At 38.9% G+C, this 17,552-nt stretch overlaps 1 protein-coding gene and 2 pseudogenes across 1 annotated transcript; 1 reads left to right on the plus strand and 2 right to left on the minus strand.

Moving 5' to 3' along the window:
- Nucleotides 1-11,306: 11,306 nt before the first annotated feature.
- Nucleotides 11,307-11,878, plus strand: LOC148015654 (uncharacterized; annotated as a pseudogene).
- A 3,048-nt stretch (nucleotides 11,879-14,926) lies between these two features.
- LOC148015655 (uncharacterized) lies at nucleotides 14,927-15,463 on the minus strand. Its single transcript, XM_087665228.1, has 3 exons — nucleotides 15,350-15,463; nucleotides 15,212-15,254; nucleotides 14,927-15,072 (listed from the first exon to the last, which is right to left on the minus strand). The coding sequence occupies exons 1-3, from the start codon at nucleotides 15,461-15,463 to the stop codon at nucleotides 14,927-14,929; spliced, it is 303 nt and encodes a 100-aa protein (XP_087521354.1).
- Nucleotides 15,464-15,807: 344 nt separating this feature from the next.
- LOC148015656 (uncharacterized) lies at nucleotides 15,808-16,816 on the minus strand (annotated as a pseudogene).
- Between the last annotated feature and the right edge of the window lie 736 nt (nucleotides 16,817-17,552).

Genomic DNA, 17,552 nt, shown 5'->3' on the forward strand with positions numbered 1-17,552 from the left:
TCCTCGGGAGATATACTAAGATGTTCCTCCTCAGGTTCCGTAGAAACATTCACAAGTATCTGCCCATACACTTTGCCCATCCTCTTGCTGTTGACGGGAGTAAGTGATGCGGCTTTCCTCTTGTAAACTTCGTCTTCAGTTTCCAACACCTCCTGATTTTTTTTTACTCAAGAAAGACTCCTGCTGGGTGGCACCCCTTGTAGAGTAAAGGTGAGTTACATCCTCAACCTTAAGCTTTTGCCCTTTCCTGGACAATTTCCGGGGAATGTTAAGGATTTCAAGGGCTTTTTGATCGTTGGAAGGCAAGGGCCTCAGCACTTTATCGAACCTATACCTGATTCTGCTGATGATGCTGAAATCCTTCTTCATAAGGGTGATTCTATGAGCATGGGCAGCAGCAATGTAAGCATCGTTCATGAAATCAATAACAAAATCCTCTACGGCCTCTTGCAGAGCAAGAATGGCTGAGAGTTGCCACTTCTTATTTAGACCAGAGACAGTTGCCACTTGAGACAATCTATCAGAGATCTCTTTAACGACTCTTATAAAAGCAGCCTTTGGAATGACATGCTGTGTAGCTCTCTGGGCTTTCCTAATCTCACTGAAACATCTCTGCATATAGAAGAACCGGGACTTCCTCTTTCTCTTTTGTGGCTTGGGAGGTTCAGTGGCTTCAGCAGATGTAGGTCAGGTGCAATTGTAGAGGATGAATCTTTCACACGGAAAGTCTCACCCTTTGCTTCCTCAACTTCAGGAGAAGAAACATTCACTGCACTGAAATTCTTTAACTCCATGGAAGATGTTAGGCCAACACTTGGTGTAGGGGGGATTTCTATGGTAAAATGCTCTGGGGCCTGTGATGGCCCAGCTTCAGCAAAATTTGAAGAGGCCTCCTCCTCAGATTCATCAAATTGTAACTTTCTTCTACCCCCATTGTTCTTCCTATCCAGATACACTCTTCTTGCAGTTTGCTTTGTCCTTGCCATCTAGAGAAGCAAATACAAGAACCAAAAGGACAACAACTGAAATAGAAAAAATCTGTAAACGCAACAAGCCTTATACGGCGCGAGAAGGGACGAAAAGAGAAATGCCGATACGGCGCGACATGAACAATACGAACAGTATGGAAGCGCGCCCTCACTCCGTATTGGAGATTACAAGAGGAGAAATGCCGAAATGGCGTGATAGGAGGAATGCGAAGACAATGGAACCACGCCCTCGCTCCGTATTGGAGATGACAATGCCGATATGGCGCGATATGGAGAAAACGAAGATTATGTAAAGAAGCCCTCGCTCCGTATTGGAAATAACACAAGGCCAATATGACGCGAAGGGGAGGTTACGAAAGCCTCGGATGAACGCCCTCGCTCCGTATCGGCACACCTTGTTTTGACCAGCGAAGCAAAGGACTCAGCAAAAAGACCACCGATACAATGCGAGAGATTAGAAACGCAGAAGATGCAAGACTTGGATCGCACCGTATCGGCAAGCAAGGCAGAAGAGCTCGAGAAATGTAAAGTGTACACGTAGGAAAAATAACCCCTTATATACCCACGTCAATCATGACACGTGTCTGACGCTGATTGTGCCACGTGTCTGCGCATATCGTGCATATGCTACGTGTGGACTAACGACCGGTCCACATGTTTGCCACGTGTTTATCGGCCACGTGTTGGCCAACGGCTACTGCCATGTGTCAAAGCCCAACGGATAGTGCCAGGTGGCATTATTCCGCACCTACATAAGAGTGTGTCCCTAATCCATATGGCTTTTTTCGGTTTTTCGTGGATCTCTATCTCTTCTCCTAATACGGCGCGAGAGCGAGTGTTTGTCTTCTGCGCTTTCGTCTGTTCGCGTCGTTTTGGGTGTTCTGTAGAGTCTTCGTTCAGCTTGCCTCCTAAGCTCATAGTGCCCAAGCTCGGGTGATCACTGATTCTAGCTCTCTCTTCTCCCGTCCTTATGGTTGCGGCTCTTTCGTTAAGGTTCTTGCTAGAATCACCGATACGGCACGAGGAGGCACATCCGTCTGAAGTGTTTCGGTCTTATCGCGCCGTATCGGCACAAGTTGGAAACATGTCTGAACCCACAGAATTCCTAGGCTCCAAGGTTTTTCCAGGAACTGGTAAAAGAAGAATGCTTTCAAAAGGCTCAAGGGCATCAACATGTGATGAGCCTGTGCATTCTGTTTCTTCTCCATGCTCTGCCACCAGTGTGAGAATACCAAGTACATCTCTAGGGAAGCGAATGTCGGTAATGAGAGGTCAAGGAGTATCAGAGCTTACTGATATCACTCCATCAGAGAGGCTTCTTGATTTTATCCTTCAGAATGGAATGGATCTCTCATTCTATGGAGTTGTGAAGAATGTCTTTAATCCTGATTGGGACCTTGACAGTGTTTTGAAATCTTGTAAAAAATATATTTTGGAGGACTTTTTGGAGTTTGAAAATCTTGCAGGTCCTTCTATTGAAGTTGGCACAATTGAATATGTCCATGTTCCCATTAGGTCAACAGGAAATGAAAAGTCAGTGTTTACTAAGAAGTGTGGTGCCCACTCTCTGGAGAGGTTTTATTCAAGAGACATATTGTGCTCCACTCATTCCAAAAACTGCAAGATGATGAGAAAATCTGCTGCTTTTATTGTTTTCACCCTTGTCAAATATCCTGTGAAAGCTGAGGAGCAACAGTTGGAAGGAGCAAAGTCTGCCAGCTTTTGCATGTTATATGATCTGGCAGATGAAAAGGAAATAGAGGAGGTTGTAGATGCAGATTTTGAGGCTTCTATTGCTGGGAATTTGGATGTTGCTCACTTCAAAGCTGAGACTATCATTGAGGAGAGCCAAGGAGATACAAACCCTCCAACTGATGAGAGTTCTCACCATATTGTTCCTTCTCTACCATCTATAACTTTCAAGGACAAGGAGTACATTTTACTGTCAGATATTCAAAAACTTTTTAATCTCAAGGAAGATTATTGTCTAGCAATTATTGCAGAGGCTTCTGATGCTGCAAATGGGATAATCGACACAGAGAATGAATCAAAGGAAGAGATACTCAAACTTGATAAAGAAACTCTAGACGATAAGTTTATTGATGCTGGTGAGGCCCTCTCTCTTTGTTTTGAAAAGGCCAAAGAAGCTGAGAAAGAGTTGAGTATTACTGATGAGGACTTCGATCGCATTCAAAGCTATCTTGGGATTTCCAATTTTGGAAGAGAGGAGTCTGAATATGTTAAAGAATTGATTAACACCAATGAGACATCATCATCAATAAATTTATGGAATCCAATTAAATTGGAGTACGATGAAAATCAAGTGGTAAGATAATTTTGAATTTACTTTTACACATTGGTAGGTTTACATTTCATGCTCATTCAGTATGGGTTTCATTTGCAGTTGGAGATTGCTGATACAGATAACTTCTTGGGACGTGGCAAAGGATCGAGAGCTGCTGGTAGTACATTCAAAGACATTGCACTCGGCCACTACTTGGCTAGGATTGGCCCTGATTCCTTTTTAGTACTTCATAGTAGTTTCTCAGAGGATGCAACATGGCCCATACTTTGTATTAAAGCTCTTACAAGGCTTCTAGGTTTCTCAAGATTACAATATAATGCCCACAAAGTAATGTTTTTGGAAAAGATTGCAGCAATTAGGATTTTTGGCTACGGTCCAGGTTACTCTGCTTCTAGAGCAGGATACTTTTTGGCGTTCACATCCTACGCCTTGGCTGCAAACCGAACTGATGTAAAATCTATAGCTGGCTACAAGAGAAAAAAATTCTACGTTATAGAGGAAAGATTCCTGAGGAGGAAGAGAATGTGAGAGTTTTGGAAAACTAGCTTTGTATATATTCTTTCTTATATATAAAAGTGTGATTGCTCATGTGTCATTGCCGTCTTTTATCTGCATTCTTTGAAGTTGTCGTCAAAAAAACCAATTGAATAGCTCCTCCAAAGCATTGCTTTTTGTAACTCCTCCCCCATGCCTTGTGCTTCGAAAATAACTTGTGCGTGCTTGATAATGGGACTTTTCCATGCCTTGGTTACTATAAGTTGCTAAGGGGCCATGCTCCTCCACAAAGTAAGGTCCATGAATATGAAGAATATGCTGCAATACAAAGTAACACTAATTTTATACCAATTGAAAAACCTGTCAAAATAAGCCCATATTAAATAATTGTTACTTTACCAGATAAAAAGTGATATCTTTTTCTCCCCATGTCTCTTTTATCGCCTGAACAAGCTTTGTGATTGATCTTTTGAACTCTTCCGCATATGTATATGTTGTCTTATGTTGCCTGAGGAGTTTCAGAAAAACATCAAGGTGTATCCAGACCTCCATTCTAAGAAACGCAAGCCTCGGCGTGCTTGCAACCTTTGTTGTGATCTCACATAGCTCTCTCCAACACTCCCAAGCCGCATTCACCTGCTTTCCTGAATGGTTTTCTAAGAATCGTCTAGCTTTTGAGCTTCCCATAGAGACATCGGCCAAGATATCTCTTGTTTTTCTTGAAAGTATTGGATCCTTTCTCAAGTGAACTTGGCCCCCATGAAATCCCATTTTCGATAGTAATGCCTCACATTTATCAATACACTCATCTGATAAAGATAATGGCTTAATGGAATATGCGTAGTCAAGATGCAACCTGAGAAGCTTATCGATTATTCTAATCTCTGCATGCAAAGTACAAATATGAACATTCTTAAGAGAGATGGAAAGAATGGAATCCCAGATGTCTTCTATGTTTTTAAATTTACTCAAATCTATAGAGTCTCTATTTGGGGCTCTTCGCAAACTACTCCAATCTTTGGATCCAATACTTTCCATGCAATAAATGCAAGGATATTTTGCATTTGCACCATTACATATTCCAAGCATACATTTGATAGTTTTCAAATCAGCACTCATATGCCATTCCACATTAATATTACCAACCCCATCAACTACCAACATTTCGCCTTCACTTTGAGACTTAATGATATTTGGAATACCTGTATGGTTGAACAACCATTTCAACGTTTGATGATTTTCAATTGGTACCTGGGCTGCACCAATCTACCAAATCTCCATCTTGGATTGGATCTTATGCAATGGAGCTTGGCCCTCACCATTGCTATGGTCCAATGCCATGTTCATGAGGCAAATGCTAATTCTTTCCATCTTCTGTCCCTTTTGAATCTGTGCTTCATCCAACTTCAAGGCAAACTTTAGAACACCATAACTTTCTTCTACTGTGATTTTATACATGTGAACCATTGCAATTTGCACCTTTTTTAGATCAACCCATATATTGTTAAACGCATTGTAATCAAAAATTGCCTATTTTTTTTGTTTTTCATAAGACATAGACCTTTCAATGTGAATGTAATCTCCAAAAACATGTGGAATCTTGCGATTCATGGCAATTCTTGCAGTCGAAACTACAAGGGCTCGGGGCAATCCAAATATAGTTACCCTATTACGTTTAAGATTTTTAAACCATAATCCAGAGATAGCATGATAACCTTTTCGACTTATACCCACAGTATCACATGTCTCTACGATTTCATTTGCTTTTACCGTGCCTTTTAAATCCTTCACTAACTCTTTGAGAGTTGGACCTCTCAAATCCGCATTTTCGGGTGACTTAAGAATCCTCAAAATATCTTTCTTATTCATGGTTTCCTTCAAAAGTTTGATTCTTTCCTCATTCTCTCGGATATTTATGCCTAATATGTTAGAGACATATTTCTTTGTAAGATTTAGTCTCCTTTTCTTTGCTCTCTCACACAAGCTGGTTATATTTTTTAATGGTCTCTTCCTCTCTCTAAATCCTACTGGAGTTTCTCTCAAGCGTGTTAGCTTATCCTGCAATGACTTGTTAACATTTTTCAAAATATCAATCTGACTTGTCAACTCTAAAATATTTGTTTGTGTAGTTTCTAGTGCTTTTTTCATTTCGTGCATTTGAGCTGTATATGTGTAAGACGCAAAGTATAACCTCATACAGTAGCCAAGCATTCCATTGTAACCTTCTCCAGCATATCTTATATAGTCATGGACATTGAAAAAAGGAGGTGGTTTGCCTGTAGAAGGATCCCTGGGATAAATATTTCCATCCACCCACAAATCTATATGCTTCATTCCTTGTGTTCGCAACCTGTTGCCTTCAATCTCATCTATCAATACTTGATGATGTATACTTCTCCAAGATGTGTAAATCGGATCTAGCTAAATAGATAGCTTGTATTTACGTGTGCTTGCGCCTGTGTTATTTGAAGTAGTATTGCTAGACATTCTAGCAAATGAACCGAGCAAGAATCTCACAGTGATAGGAAGCAAGTGCAACAAAAGGAATGGTAAAAGAGAATAGTGTGTAGAAAGAAAACGCGGGAGCAAACAAATGCGAAGTTCATACGAAAATCTTGAAAATACAAAATCTCTCGAGTTCCAAGACAAAAACGGCCGAAAAGGTGACCCCTGACCTGGATTAAAAGATGAGGGCAATTAATGGCCGACCTCTTCAATGAACCAAATATTCTCTCATTAATCACATCTGGACAACCAAATTTAGAGGTTTTATTCTTCCTAAACCTCAACTAATTAGCAACTTAATCACTTTCTTACAAGTGCTATTTTTGAAGCGTTTTTTGCCCTAATGTACATATTGCTCTTTTATCGAGGATAGAGTGTTTTCCCCTTCTCCACCATGTCCTTCTCCATCCGTTCATGTACCTTCTACCTTTCCTATTTATCAATTAACACCCTTCCTAAGTGATTCCCTACAATTTTCAGCCACTCCTTCTTTAAATTATTCTTCCTTTTATGATTTTTCCTACCCATCTCTTCATCCACTTTTCCTTATTCCACTTTCATCTCCTGCCACTTCTATATCTCAACCACCTCAGTTGATTAGTGACTATGATGGGTTTGATCATCAGATTTCCAGAAGAAGGGAATGGAGCTTGAATGATTCCCTTACAGGACCTCAGATAAACTGGCCAATAATTCCAGGAGAATGGACAGCTGCCAGTCAAGCATACCAGAACTATATTCATTTTGCTCAGCAATATTCTCAATCTGCAGATCCTTCGGTGCGCTTGACAGCTCATTTTGCTTGGTATCTGGAGTATATGCATAGGCAATCTCGTAATGATTCAAAGCCTATTCCAAAGCTATGCATGAATGTCAATGTGAGCATTGATTCCCAACAATTGGATATATTGTACTTTCATGCCTTGTGTTTGCCTAGCAGATACCTTGTCCTATTGGAAAGGATGTGCTGCCTTCAGTTTTTTTAGAATCCTCCCAAGACATTTGTAGATGAATCCTTGTATATGGATCGTTTCCAAAATCACCAATCTTCAAGAGGGATCATCTTCATTGATACCTTTTCCATGTATGGTGGATGATTTTTAATGATAAAATCTCTCTTTTTGGAGGAGTCATTCAGATGGTTGTGTTGTGTGTAGTGTTTGTGTTGTGGGATAATTTATGTAATAAGATCGTGGTGGTTGCCTATTGGATTGGCTTTCGTGCGAGCTACATTTTGAAGAATTGTGGTGATGGGGTCGTGGTTGGAGAGTTGAAGATGCTGATGCAGAAGAAGAAGAAGAAACCTCTTATATCCTTTACAAGTTTGTTGTGATTTTCAGTTTGATAAGAAGGGTTAATGTATAAAGGGTTTTCCTTTCGTTGTATTTTTATCTCAGATACAGGTTATAAGTTGGGGTCGTGGTTGGATGGACTGTTTTTGAAGATTTATTGAAGATCAAAGTTGAGCTTTTGAATGAACTTGTATTCCCTTTTTCCTGGGTCGCGAGGACGCTTCCTTATTAAGTGTGGGGATATGTTGAGTGTTGAAATGACTTGTTTTTTTGCTGATTTTTGTTGTTTTTGAGAGCTGAATGGTTGATTTTATGAGATGATTGATTGGTTTGGAAGTGGTTTGAGAGTGTTTTGGATAGGTTGGAATGGTTTTATTAAGTTCATGATGTTTATTAGTATAGATGTGAGGTTCTGTGATGTTCTGATAGGTTCTGATTGGTTCTGTATAGCTTCTGTTTTGTTCTGATTGTCTTCTGTATGAAGCATGGATTGATGATTGATGAAGATTGAGATCTTGTGAAAGCTTATTGAATAGTTTTTGAGAGTTTGGAATGGTTTGAGTATGAGTTATGAGGTTTTGATGACCTTCTGTAACCTTTTGTAGATCTTCTCTAGAGCTTCTGTCTCTGTACTGTTCTGTACTGTAGCTGTTCTGGTACTGTACTGTGACTGTTCTGTATGCTTCTGTATGTGTTCTGATGGATGAGAGTGTAGCTTGGGAAAGTTTTCTAGCCTTGGAAAGAGGTGAATACAAGTGCAAAAGAGCTAAAAGAAGTGAAAGAAGTAGCTGCTGAAGACTCAAGTAAAGACTAAAGTGACACTGACAGTGGTGAGCTATGAAGGACACTGTAGTGGCTCTAGTGACTCTTCATATCAGACATACCTCCTGGGAGGGGTATCCACGACCTAAGAAGGATTATTGAGAGTGATTATGAGAGATTGTAGTGAGGATATGATGTATTATTGATGGAGAGAGAGAGAGAGAGAGAGAGTCAGAGATAGCCAAATCTACTAAAACAGAGTGATTGTATATGAGAGATTGAGAGAGAAGACTATGAAGATATTGAAGATGAATATTATGTGATGTATTTTCATTCAAAGATGGTGTATTCCTTTGCTTTCTTTGTTATATTGATGGCTTTTGTGAAGATATTGAAGTATATGGTTGATTCTATCAAATCCGTGTGAGATCTACGTGATGCTGCATGAAGATTTGTTGTGCCTGGTGTTCTTTTCTTCATTGTGATCATATAAAACCTAATAAACAAGCTTGTTGATGTTACAACATAGATTTTCTTGCAAGAGAATTCCCTTTTCCTTGGTGTTCCTCTTGGGGCTCCAAATAACTTGTATATGAGATGCTAATCACTAGCATACTATTTTGTAGACTAATACTAGCAATCACACTCTGTATAATACTAAGTATTCTTATTAACACATTGTGTAAGATAGGTAGCATGCCAAGTATGCTAGTTAGCATACCTAGTATGTTGGTACACACTATATACGTTGGTCAGTATACTGTGTAAGTTGGGTAGCACATTGTCTATGCTAGTAAGCATACTAGGTATGATGTTTAACCAAATGTGTATGGTCGTTAACACAATGTGTATGCTACTTAGCATTTCTAGTATGCCAACTAGTATATAAAGTATGATAGTTAACACAAGATGTATGCCACTTAACACATTGTATGCTAGTTAGCATACCTAGTATGCTCACTAGTGAGTATGCTAGTTAGCATTCCTAATATGCTAACTAGCATATTGGGTATGTTTTGGTTAGCACATTGTATGCTAATTAGAATACCTAGTATGCTAATTACCATACTCAATGTGCTAATTTGGATATTTGGTATGCTAATTAGCACACCTATTATGCTAGTTAGCATTTTGTGTATACCAGTTATTAGTGCTAGAGTTAGCATACCTTGTATTCTAGTTAGCACACATGCTATGCAATTAGCATATCTCATATCCATGTTGGCACACCAATATGCTAGTTAGCATTCTTGGTATTCTAGTTTAGCACTGATTATGCTTGCTAGCATACCTCGTATGCTAGTTAGCATTCTAGGTATGCTTATCAAAACACTATCCATGCTAGTTAGCACACATGAAATGCTATTTAGAATACCTCAGATTCTTATTGGCACATTGAGTATGCTAGCTAGCATATCTCGTATGCTAATTAAAACATTGTATATGCTAGTCAACATACCCTGTTACATGCATGTTAGCATATTGAGTGTGCTAGTTGAAACAATGATTTGTTTTAATTAACATGTTGAATCTCATGGTTAGCAATCTATATATTTCATTCAGCAATCATTTATTCTAGTTAACATACTGATCATTTATGGACATTGCAAGTTGAGTTCTTTCATAGATTCAAATAAAAATATCAAGATTCCAAGATTGGTATGAGAATATTTGAGATGTTGAAGCCATTCTTTTGTAGGTGATTGAAGGATAAATACACATGCTATTGTGAATACCATGTGCAAATATCATTTCTAAAGGACACGTTGAACCACATGCATTCTCGTGCTTTTGGGCTATATGATGCAGGATGCAATGTTGTATGCAATATATGTGCCACATGCGACAACATTAGCATGGGTTGCTTGTTGTTGGTGTCATGTCACACATTCAAAGGTGTCACACACTTGTGGGAGTCAATTCTCTATCCAAAGCAACCAGATACAGGTTTCCATAGAAGGGAGTGTCTGATGGGAGATTGTAAGATATGTGGAGTGAAGAGTTTAGAATTATGTTTCTTGGAGGCAGAAAATCCAAGTAAGAGTATTATTGTGAAAGTATTTGCATATGCAGAATCAAAAGACAAGCATGGCAATGGTAAAAAAAGAAAATATCTTTTGCATAAAGAAATGCACAACTAGGCATTCCTTCAACTCTTGAAGACCAAGTTGAAGCTCTTCATAATTCATAACTATGTAGTTTGATGGCAATGATTATAATTCAAGGATTTTCTACTTCAATTTCCAGATGATGTGGTTGTCTTAGTTGCTGATTTCGTAGAGAATTATGCCTTCAAGGAACAAAATGAGATTTAGTAAATGCACTAGCACTCGAGTCATGTAACCATTTTTTTACACATAATGTGCTATCACAAGGTAGGAGAGGTAGTCAAAACAATCCACTTCTTCATATCAGATGACAAGGTGCATGACACATTCTTTGTTCATCATGGCTTCATGCTACCCCATGATTGGTTACAATAAGAGGGTGTCACTCCTAAACCTACATTGTGTGTGATCCACCAATGGTGTGACCTCGCAATTCAAAGGAGCCAATCCTTTCTATTTTGTTGCAAGTTATGGTGGACTGACAAGGATGGGGATGAGCTAGTTCTTCTTTCGATTAGGGCATGGTAAGGGAGATCATGATGGTGCGGGAGCAGTTGTGAAAAGAACCTTGACCCATGAACAACTAAAATCTAATGGAGCTATTCTAAGGTGTGCAGCAAATGTGGTTGCTTATTGCCAAGACAACCTATTAAAGGGAGCACCTGATCATGTCCTTCAAAAGAAAGGGAGTGTTTTCGTGTGTTTTCAAAGTTTAAAGTGGGGGATATGAATAGGGAGGTTAAGTGGATTTGTGCCACCATAACAAAATCTTTCTCTTTGCATGCTTTTTGTGCTCACAATAAACAGGATCCAACTACCCTTGCAATCAGAAACTTGCCATGCTTCTGTGATGCATGCACTGTGGAATTGTTCCATCAATAAAGCTCACTTGCAACCTTGGAATTATCATGTTTTGATGCCATTACTTAATGAGCTTATGGTTGATTTTGAGCCAATAGATGAAGTTCCAGTAGATGAAGTCATTGACTATGACGACGTCATGTATGAAGGTGAGCATGATGTGTTGAGTAGTGCTCTATGTGTTGGCGACATGTTTTCAATAAATTCATATGCTTCATCCAATGCTAAGGATGTGGATTTCTACCTGGTCAATTGAGTGGATGCCCATCACCTATGTTGCAGCAAGGGAGAAGGTGGAGAATGGGTACATTGATGAACGAAGCAACGTAATTGATGACAAAGGCTCATATGTTATGCAAGGACTGTATTACAAGCAATAGGATGCATACATCTTCAAGCTAGACCACGAACAACCCATCATACCTATTTTGACACCTAGTACAATGTATCAAATTACCTATGGAGCACATCCCAAGGAGAAGGCACCTTTACACAATCACCTCGGAAAGCTATGAGACAATCTATAATAGCATGCCCTTTAGTTTTGAAGTTGTAACATGAGGAATTTCAATATATTTCTTGTTGCCAATAATGCAATTTTCTCAAAACTCGGTTCAGTGTCTCTTGTGTGTATACATGGATGGCTATGGCATTCATCACAGCTAATAGCACATAACTTCATTGTATGTTGGTTACAACTATCTTTACAATAAGCATACAGGGTATGCTAATAGCATTTTTTAATCCTAACTAGCATACTCAATGTCTTTACTAGCACTTAATATGCTACCATTGGATTCTTGGAATGTTTATGAGACTAAAGCATATTTGCAACAATAGACAAGGAAATAATCAAATAGTACAAATTTTGATTCTTACAATCTCAAATGAAAGTCAGAGTAGGTTTGAACATTGAAAAGGCAATCATGTCATAATATTACAACATTCCATGATTGTACATAAATATACAAATTTGCAAAAGAGCATGATGGATGCCTGCCCTCAACTTGGCTTCACTCTCAAGTTCTTGAAGGACACATGCTTTATACCTATCTGCCAAGGTTGGCCATTGCAATGCTCCTATGCAAGAGCACCTACCATCCTTTCCCATTATGATTTAAATACAATATCTAGATTTGCATTCACTTTATGTTGCATGTTGGTGCTCCATGTATACACATGGAAATTTTGGAGGCACCAATCCCAAAATTTGTGGTTGTCTTTGCCACAAAAAACATATGACCTATCATTTATACAATACTCTACCATTTCCTCTACATGTGTAGGGGGCTATTCACCAAGCCAAGACTCTACAACACAATGGCAAATTTTTAATCATGCAAGGCAATTAATTGTTGTTTCTCTTCCCTTACAACACAATAGTGGTATCAAATGAAGCTCATTTTGTTTACAAAACCCAAGAGAGGACTATTATCACTAGGATCCTGCACATTCTCTAGGTTGTCATTTCTCATAATTTCCTCTTGTGCACTCCTGACTATTTCCTTTGAAGCACTTACTTCAACTACAATAGCGTCGGGTAAGTTACTCATGAATATATGTGTGCATCACGTGGGTTCAAAATAAGGTATTTTTTGAATACCATTTTCATACTTTTTTTACATACAAAAGGGTGTAATATAAAGGGGTTATTTACAGATTGAATAGAAAAGGATTATGTTTTATTTAGGCTAAATTCACAGATAAGGATATTTATAAATAGGCCTTGAACACACGTGATGTAGAGGATAGACATATGGTAACTTTTCCAAGATAGTAACAGGCTCGAGTTTGTGATGAGTAATCATGATGAAGTTATCATCACTCTCCACATGTTGTGATACCACATCCACCCCTTTATGCATGCTATCCCCAGCTCATCTAGCTTCTTATTAGAGGGCTTCTCTTCTTCTATCCTTTTCTTGCCAAGCTGCTTGTCATGCATGCTACCCACATCATAGTTTATTGCGTATTCCTTTCATATGTTAGTTATCATATCCCTAATGCTAGTTTAAATGCAAAATTGGACTATTAGCACTATAATAAGTATACTAAAGATGCTGATAAGCATGCCATGTGTGGTAGTTCATATAATAAGTATGCTATCTAGTATATAGTATGTTCATTATACATGGCATGCTAGTAAGCATTCCAAGTGTGCTAGTTAACATACACAATATGCTAGCATATACATTATGCTAGTTAGCATACCCACTATGATTGCTTGTATGCTTAGTATGCTAATTGGCATTCCATCTATGGTACCTATGTTGAGCATGCTAGGATTCATACAATCTATGTTAGCTAGCATACCCAATATGCTAGTTAGCACACATAGTGTGCTAACTAGCATGTCCAGTATGCCAGTTAGCATATACAATATGCTTGCTCACTATGCTTATTAGCATTCCATATATACTAAGTATGTTGAGTATGTTGTCTATGTTAGCTAGCATGACTAATATTCTCGTTAGCATACATACTATGCTAACTAGCATACCATGTATGCCTACTAGTATTCTTAGTATGCTAATTAGTATGCCATGTTTGCTAGCTATCACACTATCTATGCTAGCTAGCATACCCATTATGCTAATTAGCATACCTATTTGTGCTAATTATGTTTATATGGTTATTAGAATGCCATGTATGCTAGCTATCATATTGGTTACGCTAGATGGCATACCCAATATGCTAGTTAGCATACTAAATATGCTACCTACCATACTAGTTATGTTAGTAAACCTACACATGCTGGTAAACCTAGTATGCTAGTTAGCTTATCCAATATGCCTACTAGTATGATCGCTATGCTTATTATCATTCATGTATGCTAAGTATGTTGAGTAGGCTAGCTATCATGCATTCTATGTTAGCTAGCATATCCAATATACTAGTTAGCATACACAATATGCTAGCTACATACCTAGTATGCCTATTAATTAGCATACATGGTATGCTAATTAGCATGCCATGTTTGCTTGCTATCAGACTATCTATGCTAGCTAGAATACCCAATATGCTAACTAGCATATTGGGTATTCTAGCTAGCATACCAAATTATTCTAGTTATACTGGTATGCTAATTAGCATGCCACGTATGCTAGCTATCATATGGGATATGCTAGATAACATACCCAATGTGCTAGTTAGCATACCAAATATACTAGCTAGGATACTAGTTATGCTAGTAAACCTACACATGCTACATGTTAGCATATTATGTATACTATTTAGATGTTAGTTATCATATCCAAAATGCTAGTTAAAATGCAAAGTATGTTGATTAGCACACATGGCATGCTAGTTACCATTCCAAGCGCGCTAGAAAACATAGTCAATATGCTAGTTAGCATACCTATTATGCTTGCTTATATGTTTAGTATGCCAATTAGCATGCCATGTATGTTGGCTAGTATGTTGAGTATGGTAGCTATAATAATATATGTGCTAACTAGCATACTAGTTATGCTAGTAAACCTACATGGAAGGAAGGTGAAAGTATTGAATGTGTAGGAATCAAGGCTCAATACCTACCATTTATGATTATCTTACCAAAGATTGGTGTGATTGGAGGTCCTTGCCCTATGAGATTGCAATACCATTTTGTTAGTATCCTTTGTTGGCAAGTGGAAGCCCTACATTTAGTCCCAAGGGAGCATGTAGTAGCAAACCAAAGAAGGTGATAGCTATGTTCATAGGGCATCTTGACCATTGCAAGGATTTCCTGTACTTCAAGTGGCAGACCACAACCACTATGTTAGTTGATCATCGTACCATCACGTACTCCTTCCATCCTTTTCATGAATGTGTCCATAGCTAATTTACCGAGGGCAGTGGGAAAAAAAGAGCCTTACAACGTCTTGCTTGTATGCATGAGAAATTGCACTTAACTTTCACAAGTGTGCACTTTGGATTCCCACACCTCCGCATTAATCTACAAAACAAATACAAAAAGAGCATGGTAATACATAGGTTAGTTGTGCACATGTACCAAAATAAGGTGCAAGTATGAACATCACAAACACTTACATGATGATAGGTTATATCAATGCCAATATCAACATGGGCGTCCTCATTACTATGAGGAAACCCCAAACCATTGAGTGTCTCTTTAAGTGTGTCTATTTTCACCTCAAGTTCCATTTTTTGCTTTGGGTCCACACCATTGCTTTGGACTAAAGTCTACAATTCATTATCAGCATCATGAAGCTTCTATCTCATAGCTATGACAACTAGATTGACCATCACATTACTCATTTTCAATACCCTTGCACCTTGCATCTCCTATCATGCATTTATGAGATGCTATTTAGCATCCTATAGTTGTGCTCTAAGATGAATGATGGTTGCCTTCATGCATTGCAAATCCTCCAAGTCAAAATATGAATGGCTTTCAACCCCTTGGTGAGTGACTGCTATGATGAGATAGGGGTGTGGCCTTGGTAGCTTTTGCAATACTCATAGTCGACCACCTAAGTCATCCTCCCTCATTTCAACAAGCCCATCCTTGATTTTTGGACATAGATGTTGGGAATTACTCATCCTCCACTTTTTAACATGGCCCTCGTAGTAGCCCTTGTCTCGAAAATCTTGCAAATACTAGACAACAAACTTAGCCCAATGGAGCTTCATGGCTCAATTGCTTGCAATCGCTGCAGGACTGAATTATTTACAAACCCCTTCACAAATGCAGGGTTGATCTTGATGTTGGTTGGCCTTTTGGTAGATCTTGTAATGCAACTATATCACCTAATCATACATATTGCTATAGTGCAACTGCATTTAATGTGGTATTGGCCATGATCCTTTGACTATCTGAAGACACTAAACCATTCCACCTCATTGAGGTGCTCCCACTTCACCAATTTGGGATCCACACCATCCATGGAGAGGCCATGAGGGGCATTGAAATCTTTTGCAATAATACAATTTTTTCTTAGACTTGGATGTTCACATTGGGAGCTTTCCATCAGTCTACACACATGAAATAGAAAATTGGTGAAAACCAAAAGGTCACATGATCAAGATAATATGATCCAAGGCTCTACATGGTGGCAAAGGAAAAATCTACTACTCATTGGGAAATCGATATGTGTCTAACCAAAATGCATGTAGGGAATATTGAAACACACACACACACACACACACACACACACACACACACACACACACACACACACACACACACACACACACACACACACACACACACACACACACACACACACACACACACACACACACACACACACACACACACACACACACACACACACACACACACACACACACACACACACACACACACACACACACACACACACACACACACACACACACACACACACACACACACACACACACACACACACACACACACACACACACACACAAGGAGAGAGAGAGACAGAGACAGAGACAGAGAGACACACACAAAGAGAGAGAGAGAGAACTTGAGTCATTCTTCCCTTTCCCTACATGCATGAATTTTGACATCGAGAATCCCTACCAATCAAATAAATTCACTCTTTTGTGGGGTGGAGGAAAAGTAGTAGTGGCTTGGCCCTGGACTTCCTTCTTGGTGGATGGTCAAGAGATTCCTTGGAGTGACTCTCTAGTCAAAAGAGCTTTTCTCCTCCTCTGCCGCCTACTAAGAAAATTGAAGCATGATTTGTAGAGTGCAATTGCCTCCTCCCAATCTCTTGCTTGTGGCCCACATGCCCTCTTCCCTCCATGCTTCAAGACTACAACACAACTTCAAACTTAGCTGTGCAAGAGTGTAATTGTCTCTACCTAACTTTTGGGTGGAAATGAAAGTCAAACCAATCATACATGTAGCCCAATTTTTTAAACACATATATACATTCCATGATGGTGGCCCACTCATTTGAAAAACACATAGTGTCCTTATGCTTACAATATGTGCTTGTTAGCACATGCTAACATCAACGACAATAAAATAGACTTGCCTAGACAAGATTAATTAATCATGGACTTACATAGCCCAACAAGTTTCTCCCAAGTATCAATATCAAAGTCTTCCGCCTTATATCTTTGCATTTCAATGGCTTAACCTGCTTCTTTTGGACCAATACTTGCAAATCTGTCTTTCAATAGCCATGCAAGTTGGTGTTAAAGGTAGCACTATCACTAGAAGCACTAGAAAAACCTACCATAATGATCGAAGAATAAAGAAAATATGGGTTGTTGTGATTTCAATAAAATAGCCCCA

This window comes from Lygodium microphyllum, chromosome 24, assembly GCF_053477565.2.
Source record: "Lygodium microphyllum isolate KBCC chromosome 24, Lygodium_microphyllum_v1.1.10, whole genome shotgun sequence".
In the NCBI taxonomy this organism is placed as follows: Eukaryota; Viridiplantae; Streptophyta; class Polypodiopsida; order Schizaeales; family Lygodiaceae; genus Lygodium; species Lygodium microphyllum.

Coding starts and splice junctions, on each gene's coding strand:
- LOC148015655 (XM_087665228.1), bottom strand. CDS start 15,463: ATGGAACTTGAGGTGAAAATAGACACACTTAAAGAGACACTCAATGGT. Junction 15,255..15,349: donor TTGATATAACCTATCATCAT/GTAAGTGTTTGT, acceptor TTTGTTTTGTAG/ATTAATGCGGAGGTGTGGGA. Junction 15,073..15,211: donor CAAAGTGCACACTTGTGAAA/GTTAAGTGCAAT, acceptor CAACTAACATAG/TGGTTGTGGTCTGCCACTTG.